This window comes from Episyrphus balteatus, chromosome 4 (assembly GCF_945859705.1).
Source record: "Episyrphus balteatus chromosome 4, idEpiBalt1.1, whole genome shotgun sequence".
In the NCBI taxonomy this organism is placed as follows: Eukaryota; Metazoa; Arthropoda; class Insecta; order Diptera; family Syrphidae; genus Episyrphus; species Episyrphus balteatus.
Window position 1 is genome coordinate 13,699,317 of NC_079137.1, and position 17,665 is coordinate 13,716,981.

At 30.8% G+C, this 17,665-nt stretch overlaps 1 protein-coding gene across 1 annotated transcript; it reads left to right on the forward strand.

The window, feature by feature from the left end:
• Positions 1-3,585: 3,585 nt before the first annotated feature.
• On the forward strand, positions 3,586-17,515 carry LOC129918684 (cytospin-A). Its single transcript, XM_055999371.1, has 10 exons — positions 3,586-5,315; positions 5,379-5,516; positions 12,206-12,382; positions 12,469-12,570; positions 12,625-13,623; positions 13,679-13,844; positions 13,910-14,058; positions 14,119-14,232; positions 14,294-14,857; positions 17,078-17,515. Exons 1-10 carry the CDS (start codon positions 4,830-4,832, stop codon positions 17,165-17,167), a joined length of 2,985 nt encoding a protein of 994 aa, XP_055855346.1. The 5' UTR covers positions 3,586-4,829; the 3' UTR covers positions 17,168-17,515.
• The last annotated feature ends 150 nt before the right edge of the window (positions 17,516-17,665 follow it).

Genomic DNA, 17,665 nt, shown 5'->3' on the forward strand with positions numbered 1-17,665 from the left:
GAACTAAAGTGCCCAACTCTACTTCCAGAGGGGTTTTTAGAACTAATTTGTTTTACCAAAAATAACGATATCTGTCATAAACCAATTTCGGAAATGTTTAATTTTCTCGAAAACGGTACCAGTGATTTTGTATAAAAAAATTATATAATAGTTTTTGGGCAATCATTGAAATTTTTCAAAATTATTATTAACCTACCGTAGAACCGTGCCAAACTACCAATTCAATTTCAACGAATTTTTTATACAAAAGCATATAGTTTATATATAAAACAGAAAGAAAATTTGGGAAAATAATAGTTTTTGGATTAAAACAAAATTGAACACTTTTTTCAAATTTTCGAAAACGGGACATTAAATTTTGTTGACATTTTAGTTTTGAATGTTGATTAGTAATTTCTACGAAATTGCATACCTACCAATTTTATTTTTGAATTTTTTTTAATTTATTTATAAGGTTCCAACGATTTTGAAATTTTTTTTTTCTAAAAATCTATCTTAGAGCCGATTTTTCAATCTTCTAATAAACAGTCAGTTAACTGTTCGACGAATAAAGTTATTAGGCTCATAAACAGTCAGATAAAAACATTGAATTTTTCAATCAAGAATAATTTATTCTACAGAATAACAAAAAAAAATTGTCAAATTCAAAAATATTTAAAATTAAACGTCATTTTTATTCATGATTGTTTTTGTTTTCTTGTTTTCCACTGTATTTTTTTGAAAATTGTTTCAAAACAGCTTTGACAACTGACACAATATTTTTGTTGAGATTATTCCTTAGAATAATTTTTATTCGTCTCTGAAAGAAGCAGATAGTTTTATTCTTAGGAATAAGCTATATCTGCCCGTTGAAAAATTGATTTTTTCTGTATTCTTAGGAATAAGTACTAACTGACTGTTTAACTGACTATTGAAAAATTGGCCCTTAGTAGAAGAAATCAAATTGTTCCTTTAACTTTTTGGGCTAGTATATAAAAACAACTCAGGTTAACCCTTTCCAACCCAAGCTATGAAAATCTTCAAGAGAAAAAAAAATTAAAAGTAAGATATTTGACCAACTTTTTGTAATTATCCAGTAACTAGGCATTACTATCTTTCAATTAAGCCATCGAAACCTAAAAAAATATTTAACGAAATATTTTTTACGAATTTCTAAAGATATGTTACATGAGAGTAACGCTGGTACCGAAAGGGTTAAAAACTAACGCACGGTTAAATTTTATGGTTATGAAACTCAACTATTAAAATTAGCCAAAAATAAACAAAAAGTTTGAGCCAAACCGGCTTATTGGTTTGAGCTCTTACCTGATTTACAATATTACGTTGAGTTTTTTTTAACACTTTTCTTTTTTTCTTTAAGGGCCATTAGCTGAAACGAACCTTAAATAATTTATGTTGAACATAAACGTTTAGGCTCTACTTTTACTTCAGCGTAAACTGACACATAAGGCTTTGTTGTAATTAAATGCTTAAGTTTCGATTCAGCAAAAATAGGCTCTAATTGTTACGCATTTCATAATATTGCAAAACAAAATATAATAGAAAAAAATAGCAATCTCTGTGGGGATACGAACTCAGAAATCAAAATTAAAGAGCAATCACCTTGTCACCTACGCTAATAGGTTATTGAAATAAGGGTAACTTTCATGCCCTATAAGCTATAACTTGCCTAGGATATACAACAATAATATTTAATTTTGTTCAAATTCTCGTCGTTAATAAAAAATTTCTTGTTTTTAGCTTCGAGTTACTATGGATACATTTATAATGTCAACTAACTTTTCTATATTTTTGTTTGATATTTGTGTAATTTTGAATGTATGAGTAAAATTTCCTTATTTTCTTTTTTCATTTATAGGATGTCGATGTTTCGATACGATTTATTTTTGTTTGATATTTGTTTTATGTTTTATGTGTGAGTAAAATTTCCTTATTTTTTTTTCTATTATAGGATGTCGACGTGTCGATACGATTTATTTTTATTTGATATTTGTTTCCTTATGTTTGTGTTAGAGAAATTTCCTTTTTTAAAAACAAATTTTTGGAAACATAATTTTCTAGGACAAGCTCCATTCTCTCTGGGGATTTTTTAGTACATCCGATTGCCGAAAAAAATAAAATTCTGTGGCGCTAGAAACTATCAGTGTCACTTCTATATATAATTATTCAATGATAAAATAAAATAAAATAAAATAAAATAAAATAAAATAAAATAAAATAAAAAAATAAAATAAAATAAAATAAAATAAAATAAAATAAAATAAAATAAAATAAAATAAAATAATATATAAAATAACATAAATAAAATAAAATAAAATAAAATAAAATAAAATAAAACAAAATAAAATACAATACAATACAATACAATACAATACAATACAATACAATACAATACAATACAATACAATACAATACAATACAATACAATACAATACAATACAATACAATACAATACAATACAATACAATACAATACAATACAATACAATACAATACAATACAATACAATACAATACAATACAATACAATACAATACAATACAATACAATACAATACAATACAATACAATACAATACAATACAATACAATACAATACAATACAATACAATACAATACAATACAATACAATACAATACAATACAATACAATACAATACAATACAATACAATACAATACAATACAATACAATACAATACAATACAATACAATACAATACAATACAATACAATACAATACAATACAATACAATACAATACAATACAATAAAATACAATAAAATACAATACAATACAATACAATACAATACAATACAATACAATACAATACAATACAATACAATAATTTACAATACAATACAATACAATACAATACAATACAATACAATACAATACAATACAATACAATACAATACAATACAGTACAAAACAATACAATAAAATTAATTTAATTGAAAAAAAATTAAAAACAATTTAAAAAAAATTAAAAACAAATTAAAAAAAAAATGTAAAACAAATTAAAAAATAAATTAATTAAAAAAAATATATTAAATTAAAAAAAAAATAAAATTTTATAAAAAAAAAATAAAATTTAATAAAAAAAAAATAAATTAAATAAAAATAAATGAATTCAATTAAAAAAAAAAATAAATTAAATTTAAACTAAATTAAACAAGATGCATAAAAAAAATATTCGCAAGAGTAACAAATGAACAACAATGAATTTTTCAACTTTGAAATTATATAGAGCAGTTGTTCCTAGTCCCAAGTCCAGCTGACCTATTTCAATATAAAGTATGCATATGTATTTGTAGGTATATAGAATAAGAAAACAAGAAGAAAAGGTTTTTAAGTCAAATTGGAAGGTATCTCCATCTGAAATCAAGAAATACAAAATTAATTGTCTGAAAGAAGGTAGAACACCTATTGTCTACCTAGTACGTTTATTGAAATACATCAAAAATGAGAGTTATCTGGCAACAACCTACCCTACTGATCTTCGGCATCTCGCTCTCGATTGTACTTCTCCTTGTACACTATCTCTTCTTCATAAATCGTCATATTGGTGAGATCGTCAGTTATATATACGGCATCATCATCCATCAGAGAACTTGAATTGTCGTCATTTCCCATTTCGTTTGTATTTACTCTGCTGTGCCACTTCCAAGAGCGTACCCCTACTGCTATTACTGCTGGCCTTTTCTTACCCGTTTACCTGTTCCAATCGGTAGTCTCTCAGCAGCAACACACTTCGATGGAGATGATCACTCCGCTTTGGCTTTAGATCGTCGTCGGGTCGTTTTTCTTTATTATTTTTTTTTTTGTTGGCGTGTATTGTTTTTTTTTTCTTCATTTTAGTATTATTTCTTTCTCGTCGCTTTGATTTTTTAGCTTGTTTTAAAGTTCTTCTTGTATTGGAAAGAAAGAAAAAAATATTTTGCAGTACCCAACATTTATATCGCGCGTGTATCTATTTTATTTATTTGGCTGGCTGTTTACGCATTTGATTCCCACACACAATATATAAATGCATAAAGCTCCAAACGAAGGTCACGCAAAATGACAAAGAACTAGATATATATCGCCCCATAAACAACAAGTTATTATATTTAATTTTCCTACAATATTTATTCAGTGATTCATTCCAAGAAAAGATAACCGACATTTTGAAATAAATGGAAAAAAGCAAAAAAATGAATAAAATAAAACAGAGTACTGCATCTTGGTTGGCTGAATAGAAAGAAGCTTGAATTCTTGCTATATACAAAGATAGAAGAAGAAATAAAAAGAGTTCCCCCTGAAAAAGAAAGGAAAAATCCCAAGAACAAAAAAAAAACTCCCTTTTTAAGTTGATTTTTTGTAATTTTTCTTATTATTTGTATACTTTACCTACTTGTTGCACATTTTGGTTTTTTTGTTTTTGTTACAACGCATTTATGTATAGACACTTGTATAGTATACACGATTTTTTTTTTACTTTGCACATGATGCATGCAACATCGCGACTTGGCGACATATTTTCACTTTTTAATCTCTTGACACACTAAACGGGGAAAAATCATATATGCGACGACGACAACGAGATTGAGAAACAAATCACATAAAAAAAAAGAAAATTTTACTGAAATTATCACAAAAAAAAAAAAAAAAAAACAAGAAAAACAACTTAATTTCCCTTCTTTAGCAAAAAGTAAAAATCTTTATAAAAAGAAAAGAAAGGGGGAGTGGCAGAGGCAGCAGCACATAAATATTCCACTTGTTACACATTTTATTTTTTATCAAATTCTGCACAAAATTTCACAGAAATAAGCGTAGCTTTTTGAAATAATCAAAAATGATAAAATTAAAATCGTTGTTTCGTAGAGGGCAAGGTCCTTCTGGATCAAAACGAAGTGGCGGCGGAGGAGCTGCATCATCCTCCTCGAGTCTAGACCAAGATAGTTTACCCACATCACAACAGACAAGTAGAAAGAAACAGACTAACGAATTGGTTGACTATGCTGGGAAGCCTGATAACGCTGGATACAATTATAACTACAAGGATAATCAGAATAACTATCGGACTACTAATACTGGTAGTGGTGGAAGGAAGAAGAACAATAACAACAACGCCCAGGTATCGAATGTAATGCCTCCAGTTGTTGCAGCATCAGGAGTAGCAGCAGCAGTACAACCACAATCCCAATCAACTTCAGCAGCAAATGTTACACCAACAACAACAACGACAGCTAATAACAATTTAAATAATGTAGATGCTAATGAGTGGAACAAGGACTACAAGTTAAATAACTATTTGGCAGCTGGAAACGATCATTTAGAGGTTTGTATTTAACGAATTTGAATTGTAAATTTTATATATAAATTTTTCTGAATTTTATTTAAGGCTAACATGATGCAAGAACTTCAGACACAGCTTGAGAGGCTGGGAAGAGAAAATATATTATTGGAAGCTAAAATAAATGAACTGATGCCGTATCAAAGTGAAGTAGTAAAGCTACGAAATGAGCTACTTAGAATGCAGGTAATTTGATACAATTGAACAATTGGTGCCAAATAATATATCAGTGTTTCCAAAGTTATTTTTTCGTGACCAATTTAATTTGACAGAACAAGATCTATGTCGATTCATATAATGTATGTGCATTACATACTTAAGAAATCTCAAGTTTATTCTTTTAAAGGACAATATTTTACGTCAAGGTAAATCTGAGTTAACTCGAGATCAGTTAATCCTGCAATTATAATTTAGCACAGTTTTTACGTGCAGGATTAACTTTATTCACTTTCGGTAGTTCCTGCGATATTTTCATAATCTCTCCATTTCAATAGATTACGAGACTTGCTTAGCTTAGTATTTATTCAAAGAATTTATCTACAGATTTGTGGAATTTATCAAAACCTTATTACGGGATTAACGCCGAAAGGATCGATCTTATGCTGAAAAACTAAACCTGAATCAGTTTAGAAAAAAATAATTTTTATTATTTTTCATAACCATTCAAATCTTTCAAGAATAGAAAAATTTGTTACTAAAAGACCTAAGAACTGATTTCTTTAAAACAAATTTGATATTTAATGTTGCTTGAACCTCAAGTGTTTAAGCTTAAGGTCCATTTTTTACACTCAGAGTTGAACATAACTTGAGAATTTTTATATTAAAAATTCTCAAGTTTCGTTCAACTCCGAGTGAAAAAAATGGACCTTAATCAACTGTTTTCTCATACATGGCGTATGTTAGAAAATGAACCTAGTAGATATACAATTAAGGTGATCCTTATATTGCCGTTTACACGGTGGAAATAGCGAAAAATGTTCTCTAATTTTTGCGAATTTTTATTTCAACTGCCTAGTCTCCCGGTACAATCCGGAAAACCCCATATAAAATTACAAAATTACCTAAAAACATCAAAGGAAATAACGTTTTTCATTAAAATTTCACGTTGAATCCGGGATAGGAACCAAATAAAAATCTAAAAGAATTAGGGAAATCTTTTCTCAGCATTTCCAACCGATGGCGGCTATCCAACTGCATGCAAATACGGACTACCCTAATATACATATATGTACATGTGCGAAAATTTATTTATTCTTCTGTCAAAATTAACCAGTGGACGTCATTACAGTTTTTATTCAAATTTCATGTCTTGTTTTTTACCAGAAAATTAACATATTCGGCAAAGCTTTCATTTTCATGTTTCAATTTGATGAAATCGGATACCAACTTTAATCGATTGCTTTGGTAGCCGGTTCAAAAATGGCTTTTTCGGACTGAGATGATTCTGTGTCTTTGGTGAGATGGGCAGGGTGTCGTTTACAATAAACTATTGAGACTGTAAATGACAATAGCTACCACTTACAATTCATTAAATAGCATCGTGCTCTGTAAGACAAAGGTCGGGTCAGCAAACCCATACTAATACACTTTTCCACCACTTTAAGGCACACAGTGGTCCAAAACTCCTAGGCTAACCATAACTGGAAGGTTTGCCTCAAAAGATAATTATATTTTTGGTGTGATTTTTTAAAAGTTTTTTAAGCGGAAGTCATAAGTCTTACCAAAAATGGGAAGGTCATAAATTGTTCCTAATTTCTTGTTCTTTTATTCATCACAATGCATTTTTGTATAAAGCTCATTATAGGTACGCAACAAAACTCACTTTCTACCTTTTCCGGTAAAATGCTGGCCATGAGACATCTTCAGATTCGTGATCATTACCCGAAAAAAAATACAAAGGGTTATTATATACAAACAATAACTATGTGTATACAATGTATTATAGTGGAGTAAAATTGAAGTTAAAGTAAAAAGTTCGGTGTATTTCAAGAAAAAAAAGAAAACGGAAAATCCAAGAACAACAAAAACTGCAAATCAGATGCGAAAGCTGACTTTCAAGAGCTTTCAAATGTGTTTTTTATACATATATCTTTTCCATACTTGCATATATTAAACATTTTTAAATGAACTACAACCAAGTTACCACCAAGTTCATAGGCTAGAGCTATAGCTATTTGAATCCGATCATCAGTCTCCTTTAGTGGTGCTATGTGGCTTTGCGTTCAATTAAAAACGTAGTTGACTCCTAATTTCAAGCTACAAGAAAATACCATGACTTTTCTCGTCTAATGGACGTAATTGATTTCATGCGGCAAATTTTCTCCGAATAGTCACCCTCCATTTTCGTATTGTTCCATTTCTGAAGCTAACTAAATGCTAGTGTTCTTGCATGTGCTTGTACCACGAGTTTCTAAGTCTACTTTTCTTCTTACCTCACGATCGCATTGGAACGTTCTATGATATTGCCTTTTTGACGGAGTTTTCAAGATCTTTCCTTTTGAACATTACAATACCAACACGACCGGCTCTGTTCATTTTTTTTTAGAGATGGTATTTTTAACATATAACCTTCCTTGGGTCTTCGTACTTCTAGTGTAATGGTTAATTTAACAAAAATTGAGCGTTCTTATTTTCTTTAAGTAGTTTTCATGAATTGCTTGCCTTTGAGGCATAGAGTTCTTTAATGCTTAGTTTTGAAAAAAAAAACGTCATTCGGATAAAAGTAACCAAATTTTCCTCATTCAGCTATAACTTCTAATGTATAGTATGCTAATTTTAAAACTTAATTTTTTTTCTAAGTCAAATCAAACAATCAAAAGTCTGAAGTGAAAAAAAAAACTGAAATGAACCATGAAATAGAACTTAATCGTTATTTTTCGTTTTATTCTTTTTTATGACCATTTTAAATATAAAAGCTAGGAGAACTTACTTTAAAATATCTATAATTACCGTTATACAACTTTGAACTTAAATAAATTATTGAAGAGCTCATAAAAAAAATTATTAATATTAATACAGAATCATACGGTTAGCGTTTTATCATTTTAACAATGTATTAATGGTTGTTAGACTTGGTTCAAACTTTTATTTCGTTTCTTAACTAATCTATCAAATTATGCAAATGTGAATAAATTATTCCATAGTTTGTAAACAATAGATAGACTGATTGTTAACAGTGGCAAAAAAGGTTAACAAATGATAGGTTTCACATGGGCACTTCGAAGAAATATTTGAGATTATCCCGAACTTAAAATTGATATTGTATTGTGATATTGTATTGAGCTTGTATATTTGATCTAATAAATTAATGTATAATAAAATAATCATGTTTCTTAGCCCTTACACATGTGTCCAAAACTTAAAATTTATCAGAACTGAAAATTTAAAAGACAATTCAGTAAATTAGTTACTTGGTTATTTTTTGCACTTCAATCTCGTAAAGCTAAAGGTTGATTTCAAATCTGTCCTCAGTTTTTTTTTTTCTAGCAGCTTTAGTTTAGATATACAGGTACTAGGGGAATGCTTATTGAGATTTTCTAATGGGAATGTCTCGAAAACTCGAGCTGATAGAAAAATGCTGATTTCGGATTCAAAATCACGCAAAACCTCAAGCAAAAAGTTGCAAAATATCGATTATTGAGATTTTATTAAATGAATATCTTTATAAAGCGAGCTAATAGAAAATTTTTGACTTCAGATTCGAGTTCAGCACCCCAAAACCTTTGTTGCCCAGTAGAGTACTATTATCTGTTTGATAATTCATTTTTTGTTTATTTTTCAAGGTCTTGATTAAAAAATAAACCTCTATGATTTAAAAAAAGCGAATTTATGACCTCAAAAAATGTAATTAAATTTCCAAATTTCTAAAGAATTGGGGCTAAAATTTAGTGTTATGCGAAATTTAAATTATACATTATTAAAAGAAAATTAGATTTCCTTTAAAAAAAATATGCATATATGTACAATACATAAAAAGTATAAATTCTTTCAACAGCACCTAATTAATTTTAGAAAATAAATTGTGTTTGAAAAACATTGAACTTCTTAAAATACCACACGTTTACTAAATCCAACACTCAAACGCACTTTGTTGTTTCATTTTTTTTTTTCTTTTTTGCTTTTTTATAAATTTTGGCAAATTGCCGGTATTTGTTAGTCTTATTTCAATATCTGTCAGCCTATTTTTTTTTAATTCATTAAAAGTGAAATGAGTTTTTTTTTCATTCGTCTTTGTTTGGGTTGGAAGAAAGTCATTTTTTAGTTTTATTATTATTTTTATTTTTACGTCATTTGTCGGATATTTTTTAAATTTTTTAACTTGATGAACTGTAATCCATTTATTAGAGTGGCGGCAAGATATTTTACATTTTGAGTTTGGGTTTTTTTTTTTGGCTCCTCGATTAATCATACTGAGAACATTTAGTATTAAGTAGATGAAAAGATTATTTTCTACTTGAAAAATTTTCATATATTTCATAGAAATAGAAGGATAGATTGAGAAATGGAAAATATGAATCTGTAGGCCAATAAACAAAAATTAAACTGTTTAGTATATTGTAGTATGTATGATTTATGTCGCAAAGAAAAAAACAGATTCGAGCATTGGAACTATACATTAGGGTGGTCCTTATTTTACTCTTTTGCGAAAATTGATTGCGATGCCCCCTAAATCGAGGCCAAAAAATCATTAAAAAATACACTATTTTTTCTCTAATTTCTCTAACCCTATTTTGATAAGAAGTTACAAGAGAAAAAAAAAACAAAAACTTCTTAATGAAATAGGGTTAGAAAGGGTTAGGAATAAAAATTTGAAAAAATTAGGACATTTTTTTTCTGATTTGGAACCAATCAAGATGGCGTCCCCAATTTTTTTTTTCCTAACGACAACCCAACTATACCTGTATTGGAACAATTTTACAACCTGGTGATACATACAAATTTAGAAAGCACCTTAATATGAAATATTAATAAAATAAAGAAAATTGTCATTTAAATAAATACAATTTTTTTTTTAAGTATTGCAAGTATAAACATAAGTAGATAAGTCTATTGATTTCTTTATATGCTTTTTACTTATTTGCTTAAAACATATTATAAAGCAAATACGAAACCTTTTTCAAAAAAACGAAAATAAGGAACTGTTCAAAATAATAGGAGTATTGCAGTGAAAGTATTTTAAAACCGTGAATTTTAAATACTGCTGCACATCTACGCACAGAGCCTCTCCTGAGATTTACTGTACGCCATTTTTTTTAAATTTGCGGTATCCGTTTTGCATTTAAACGATTCTAAATACCAGTTTCAAATTTCAAAAAATCATCATTTATCGATTTGTGATACTAAAGTATGCAGTAAAACCTCATTATCTCGAATAAACTTTTTATGTAGTTAGTGAGTTTTGGTGACACTGGTCGGCAACGAAAATAGAGCTTAACCAGACCACTTTTCTAAAGGATTTTTGTTTGCTGATTCCAAATCCGATGACAAAACAACTTACGTAATCTCTAAAAGTGAAAAAACATATTTAAAGCCTAGTACGCTGCTAATGCGAAACGAAAAATTTTGAAGTCTCCAAAGTCAACAGCGAACATGTTAACGAAAAAATAACATTGGGTATTATAGCAAAGGAAAAATAATAAAAGTACAAATCAAAAAATTCAAGAAAAAACAGAGAATAAGGTTTAAAGCAAAAACAAAACAAATTTAACTTCGTTTAAGATTTCGTTAACGAAATTTTGTATGGAAAATTTCGTTTCGCTTCAGCAGCGTACTAGGCTTAAGACGGTAGTAATATAATATGTGTTTTTTTCAAAATTATTTTTTCTAAAAGATATTTCATATAGAAATGTATGATATCTCAAAATCTTGGTGGTTAAGGTCATTTATTGTTTTTTTGAAGCAAATTTGAAGTAAATTCCAGTTTTCGGCTCCTAATTTGGATAAAAAAAGCAAAATATTACGGACACTGGACATACACACATACATACATGTAGCATGTAGATTTTTCGGAAGCTAATCCGATCAACACACTCCTTGTTCTTTCTTTTTATATAACACATAACCGACACATTTGTATTTATAAAGTAAAACGTATTATTTATAAGTGGAAAACAGATTACGACAAAACTTCTCTATATTAAAAATGTTAATGTTCTAAAATTTTAAGTATCGGAATTTTATTTTCAATATTTTGAATTACATACTTTTCAAATTATGTAACTCGTTCATAAAAAGTAATAGTATGAACTCCTTTTGACGACTAGATGAGCTTTTCAATTTTCTTAAAAATTAAAAAAAAAACAATCGTAATGGAGCTCCGTTGTCAATCGACACAACGACGTTACACTCACACTCACTCGAAGCAATGGCAGACATGCCACATGCCAATAAAAAAAAAGTACAAAACAAATAAATATATCTGAGGCTGGAAAAATACAGAAAAATATTGCATCCCTTCCTCATTTCATATTGCTTTAACTTCCATCATTCTATTTTGCAATTGTTGTCTGTGTCACATTCATTTTCCATCATCAGATCTGTCTCATTTCTCCCCTACCACCCTCTTCGAAGCACCTGACTTAACAGACTTGTGGTAAATATGGTCCAGATTCAGGGTCTTTTACTCTCTGTCTAGCTGTGTGTGGCAGGTACTTCCATCCTCGCGCGCACTTTGTTACTTCAACCCCTTTTAGGCTTCAAAATGTAATCAATCGTGAAACCGCAGTGAACGAAGCGAACACAATAAATAAATAATTGCGGCACTAGATTCAACAATATACGGCATTGAACAACAACAAACAAATTAAAAATTTATTTTTTTTCTCTCATTTTCTCCCTAAAATAAAAAAAAAAAAAACAAATTCAAACTAAAACAGAACTTGCACGAGAAGAGCAACATGGAAATCCAAAAGCTTAAATATGAAAATGAATCTTTACGTAATCGCTTGCGGGACGTCGTCAACTCACCCCTGTCCGATGCTGAGAAGCATCAGATAATTCAAGATTCTCAGCGGTTGCACAGTTCCGCACCAGCATCTATTGCGTTGCCCAACGTAAGTGTGAACGAATATAGATTTGTATTGTTCCTTCTAATACAAGTTATTTGTTTTTGTTTTGTTTTTCTTCATCTCCGACACAGGCCAATGAAAATGATGGAACGCCGTGCGTTACACCAGATTGGGACAAGAATTCATCTTCCAGTGAAATATCAGTAGCCTGTTTGCAGGATAAAATAATTCAGGTTAGTATTTTGTACACCAAACAAAGAATGTATTTAAATACTTCAATATATTAGATGGAGGAAACGCATTACTCGACGAATGAGGAGCTGCAGGCAACTATTCAAGAGCTTGCAGATCTACAGACTCAACTAACTGAACTACAATCAGATAACGAGCGTCTTGCGGATGAGAAAGATGTACTTTTCCAATCGCTCTGTCGGCAGACGGAAAAACTCAAAGACTCCCGCACTCAAATCACGACTCTGCAAGAGCTGCTTCTACGTGAATCCAATCAGGTTGAGGTTGGCACTAGTGAACGGGAAAAGAAGCTCTTGGATTTAATCAAAAACTCGCAGGAAGAACGAGAAACAATCTTGCTCAAGCAGGAAGAAATGAATTCCGAACTAAATGAGCTACGCCAGTCAGTTGAGTGCGCTAGCAATGACAATAGTCGTTTTAGGGAACGCATCTGTTTGCTCGACTCGACTGTTGACGCTGCAAATGCCGAACGGAAGCAAACCGAAAGTGAACTACAACAAGCCAAAGAGGAATCTTCACAGAAGAGTATAGAAATAAGCCGGCTAACAACTTTGCTGGAAAATGCCCGAGCCAAAATCGAAGAACTTGAACAGGATTTGGCACGTGGTGAGAAGACTGATTTAACTGATCTGCTAGATGCGGCCCGCAAGGAGAAAGATCAGTTAGAGGTGAAAGTAGCCTCATTGCAAGAGCAATTGTCCCGTAGTCAGAATGAGATAAGAAAACTAAAAGATCAGCTGCTGGGTCTTACTGAAGAATGTAAAGTCGCCAAGAATAATGCAAAGTGTGCATTGTCTCATTTGGAGTATCGCTATGAAACGCTTCAACAAGAGAAGGACAAATTACATTCGGAATACCAACAGTTGCAGGACAATACGGCGGAACTACAAGTGCAATGCAAATGTCATCTAGAAGATAAGGCACAGTTGCAAAATCTTCTTGGTGAAACACAAAAGCACTTGGACGATGCTGAGAGAAAACTTGGCGAAAAGGATGAACAACTGCAGAAAGAGACTAAATTGAGAAAACAAGAGGTATAAAAAGATGATGATGTTAATTTACTTTGATTTTACACACGGTTTTTTCTAGGCTGAAGAATGGCAGCAGTTCCAATCGGATTTGTTAATGACTGTTCGAGTGGCAAATGATTTTAAGACTGAAGCGTTATGTGCGCGTGAACAATTGGTTTTGGATAATAAAACACAACGTGAGAAAATACGAATGCTAGAGCAACAAGTTGAGAAATTAAACAAACGTAAGTTCGAGTAGGGGAAATGTGTAATCAAGGTTTGATGTTGTATTTTGTTTTTTTTTTTTTAGAAATTTCATCGGCAGATACAACACAACAGTCACTCTTGACAACTGTTCAACAGGAAATGGCTTCGCGACGTAGTAAAATCTCATTATCGAAGCAAGATTCTAGGTTGTCGGTAAAGACGCTGATTGAAACTATCGAGAATAATAAACAAGTAATATATTTTTCTCAAGCTGTATGAAGTTGCATATATAAATAACTTTATTTTGTTTAGACCAAATCCGAAGAATCTGAATCCCGCTATAGCTCTAATTCGAGTCTTAACAGTGGAACCTCAGAGCTAACACATGGGACAAACCCTAACATTCCATCTGACTGGTCAGAAAATGTAAGTCCAAATAACTTAAGCCTTAGTTAATTTCTAAAAAATATTTTATTCAAAATTTAAGGTTCGAATACAAACAACGACTGGTCTAAGTGCGACAACTACAATCACGACAACTGCACCGACTCCTACAAACACAACCACAAGCAGCAGTGCCAAAGGACCGCTGCGAGAACAGCCTCAACCAACCATTGTACCAAGCAGTATGCATTTTCATAGTATTAACAATGTCTCAAAGTCGTCGCTACAAAGTGCTGGTGTTGGTGGGGTTGGCAACGGCAGTGCAAGTGTTGAAAAGAAAGACCAATTTATTATTTCAAGAACAGAGAGTAGCAGTCGGTTTCTCACGGCTTGCGAACGAAAGGATCCATTAAATATGCTCGTCAAGAATGGTGGTTCGAAGAGAAATGCTCTACTTAAGTGGTGTCAAAATAAGACAGTGGGCTATCGAAATATTGACATTACGAATTTTAGTTCGTCATGGAATGATGGGTTGGCATTTTGTGCAATTTTACATTCCTACTTGCCGGATAAGATACCATATGATACGCTGAGTCAAGCAAATAAGCGGAGGAATTTTTCTTTGGCATTTGGTGCTGCGGAATCGGTTGGAATTCCTACAACTTTGGTAAGTTAATATCCCTCCAATCCAATTCAATCAATGGTGTTTTTTTGTCTAAAAAAATATGGACGGAATATATTTTTGAACTATTTTGAAAATGATTCTCTTATTTTAATTAGGATTTTGCTAAATTAATAAAAATGAATGTAGCTTGGGCTGTCTAAATTCAAAATTAAATTCACTCCACAAATGAGTGCTCTCTTCCTAGCCAGGGCAAGACATCGACAGAAGAAGTAATCGGTCTTTTCTTTTTGTTGCTGATCGAAACAGTTTCGATCCTGTGCGTACTGCAAGACAGTGTTAAGCTATGGCCGTAAGGCTGAGAAGAGGGATGGTGAGAGTTTTAGTTTTGGCTATAATAAGCATCAGTTCATTTTTAATTTGACTATCTCATAGTAGTACCCAGCGGCATAATGCTTAGTGTGATGACTATGACTCCTGACGAAGTCTGGGTTCATTTCCCATCACCTTAAAATATTTTTTTCACGGATACTGCCTCTTGCAAGAATTGACAAAGACTCCAAGAGTATCATTGTCATATAAAAGTGCATCTCTGCTTAGCCGTTCGGACTTCCCGGTAAATTGAAGGTCCTTTCCATTCATGCAAACTAAAATACACACACAATAATGGTTGAGAGTTGTTAGTCAATAGGATCGTGCCATAAATTTATTATTATTGTCATAACTCATAGACTACAGATAGTCCTAGTAGTCCCTATACTAGAACAACCGCATAATCCGCATATTCCACTGTCTTCAATATGTATTACTAAAAGTGTTTTAATTGATTTCCAAAATTATTGATGTAATGATATGTCCGATATATCACTGCAGTGGAAAAAGCCGACCTCACACAAAAAATTTTGGGAGTTGTTTCTTGAAAACAAATCAAGACAACCAACAAGACAACCAACAAATTTTGTTTAATCTCTTCATCATATTTCGTCAAAAACAATCTTGAAAAATATTGTTCGATTCGTTAAAATACGATTTACCATTTTTCAAAACATCAAAAATAAGTGTTTGTCCTGCGAATCTGTACAAAAAAAATTTCATAACTGCAACAAATATAAACTTAATCAAACGGTTTGTTATAACTTCATTTTTCAAAAAAGTTCCGCTAGAATGTGAAAATTTAACACCGTGCGGTGGGTTTCCGAAATGCTATTCTCTGAACTTTACCAGAGACTTCATACAGATCCACGGTAGTAAAAAATAATCTTTTTCAAAGCGAAATCACACGAACAGTTCAAGCATTAAGCTTTGATACTCAATCGAAATACGAACGCCTAGCTGGACACCAAGTAAGAAATTGTCAGATCTAAGGCTTGCTAATTTCAGCGTAGTATGAAGTACATAATGTCCCCCCTAAGCCATAACAAATTTTTTTAACTTTGTTTCCTTCATTAATAAATAATTCGTTGTTCAATAACTAAATATTTTCGAAAAGCTTGTCGGAATAATATATTAATGTTTCCAATTTGTCAATGTTGAATTCGGTCACAATTTACGACAACGAAGTTTTCAATTTTTCACATTCATGCTTTTTGCTTGAAAGGGACGCTATGTATTACATTGTATGCTATAAAAGTGGTTTGGGATGATTCCTACAAGATTTACTTGACATCAACATGTTTTATTGCAGTCATTCCCTGACTTTAAACTCGCTACCAAATCAATTCTTTGATGAGGTCAGCTGGATGTTGGATTTGTTTGTTTTAAAAGTTTTTAGATCTGTATCTTCTTATCTGTTCTTTTGTCTTTTGCTATAGCCTTTTGATTAACTACATATTGCAGCAGAGGATTATCCAATTTTGAAGTTATGGCTAATCGAAAAAAATTGATATTTTTGTTAGTTTTTTAGTGTTTAGTGACTTAAATATTTTTTTTTTGTTTTTAAGATAAGAACACTTAAATATTCTAAGTGCTCAATTCTGTGGTGGAATCGGCTAATGCAACAGTCAATAATCAATATTTTGCTTCATAAATTGTCGATTTTAATTATCAACTATCGACTATCGCATTAGCCGATTCTACCCCACTATTGTATCAAAATTTAATGACTCTAACTTCCTTAATTTCACTTTAAAGCGGAACATTTTAAAAAACTGCAATTACGTTAGTGTTGGTACAAGAGTGCAATATAATTCCATACCATCTATTACCATTTTCTTAAGCAAAATTAATTATTTTATTAACAAAATCCTCTTTGTTTTTTCATTACAGAATATAAATGACATGTGTCAAATTGAACGACCCGACTGGACACAAGTTATGAGTTATGTAACGGCAATCTACAAGCATTTCGAGACCTAGAAATCCTCCATTTGTTAAAAGCACTTTTAACAACCAAGTTAAGTGCGATTCAAAAGAAGAAGAAAAAACAAAAAAAAGGAATAACAAATTACATTAGATAACCATTATTTTATTATTATCTTTAATTTTATTTTTGTATATATTACTCTTATGACTGTGTCTTATTTATTTGCTAAGGAAAAACAAATTTTATATAATATATACACGAGATATAGATTTGAAGAAGAAGAATAGTTTATTAAAAAAAAAAACACATTGCTTTCGCATTATATTACCTATACTAAAAAAAAGAACAACAACAACACACAGGAACAATATTACACGCTATATAAATTTTTAATAAGAAAACTACACACATTTTGTAACTAATTTCCCCAAAAAACAAAGCAAAGCTAAAATTAATAAATGAATTTAAAGCTTTTTTATTATTATTGTGATTTAGGCCAAAATTAAAGCAAGTTATATAAATATGAAAACAAAAATACAAAAGCTGGAACT

Excerpts from the sequence above, each read along its gene's own strand:
- LOC129918684 (XM_055999371.1), top strand. The coding sequence starts at position 4,830 with ATGATAAAATTAAAATCGTTGTTTCGTAGAGGGCAAGGTCCTTCTGGA. Across the intron at positions 14,059-14,118 it reads CTATCGAGAATAATAAACAA|ACCAAATCCGAAGAATCTGA; the intron begins GTAATATATTTT and ends TATTTTGTTTAG. Across the intron at positions 14,233-14,293 it reads CATCTGACTGGTCAGAAAAT|GTTCGAATACAAACAACGAC; the intron begins GTAAGTCCAAAT and ends TCAAAATTTAAG.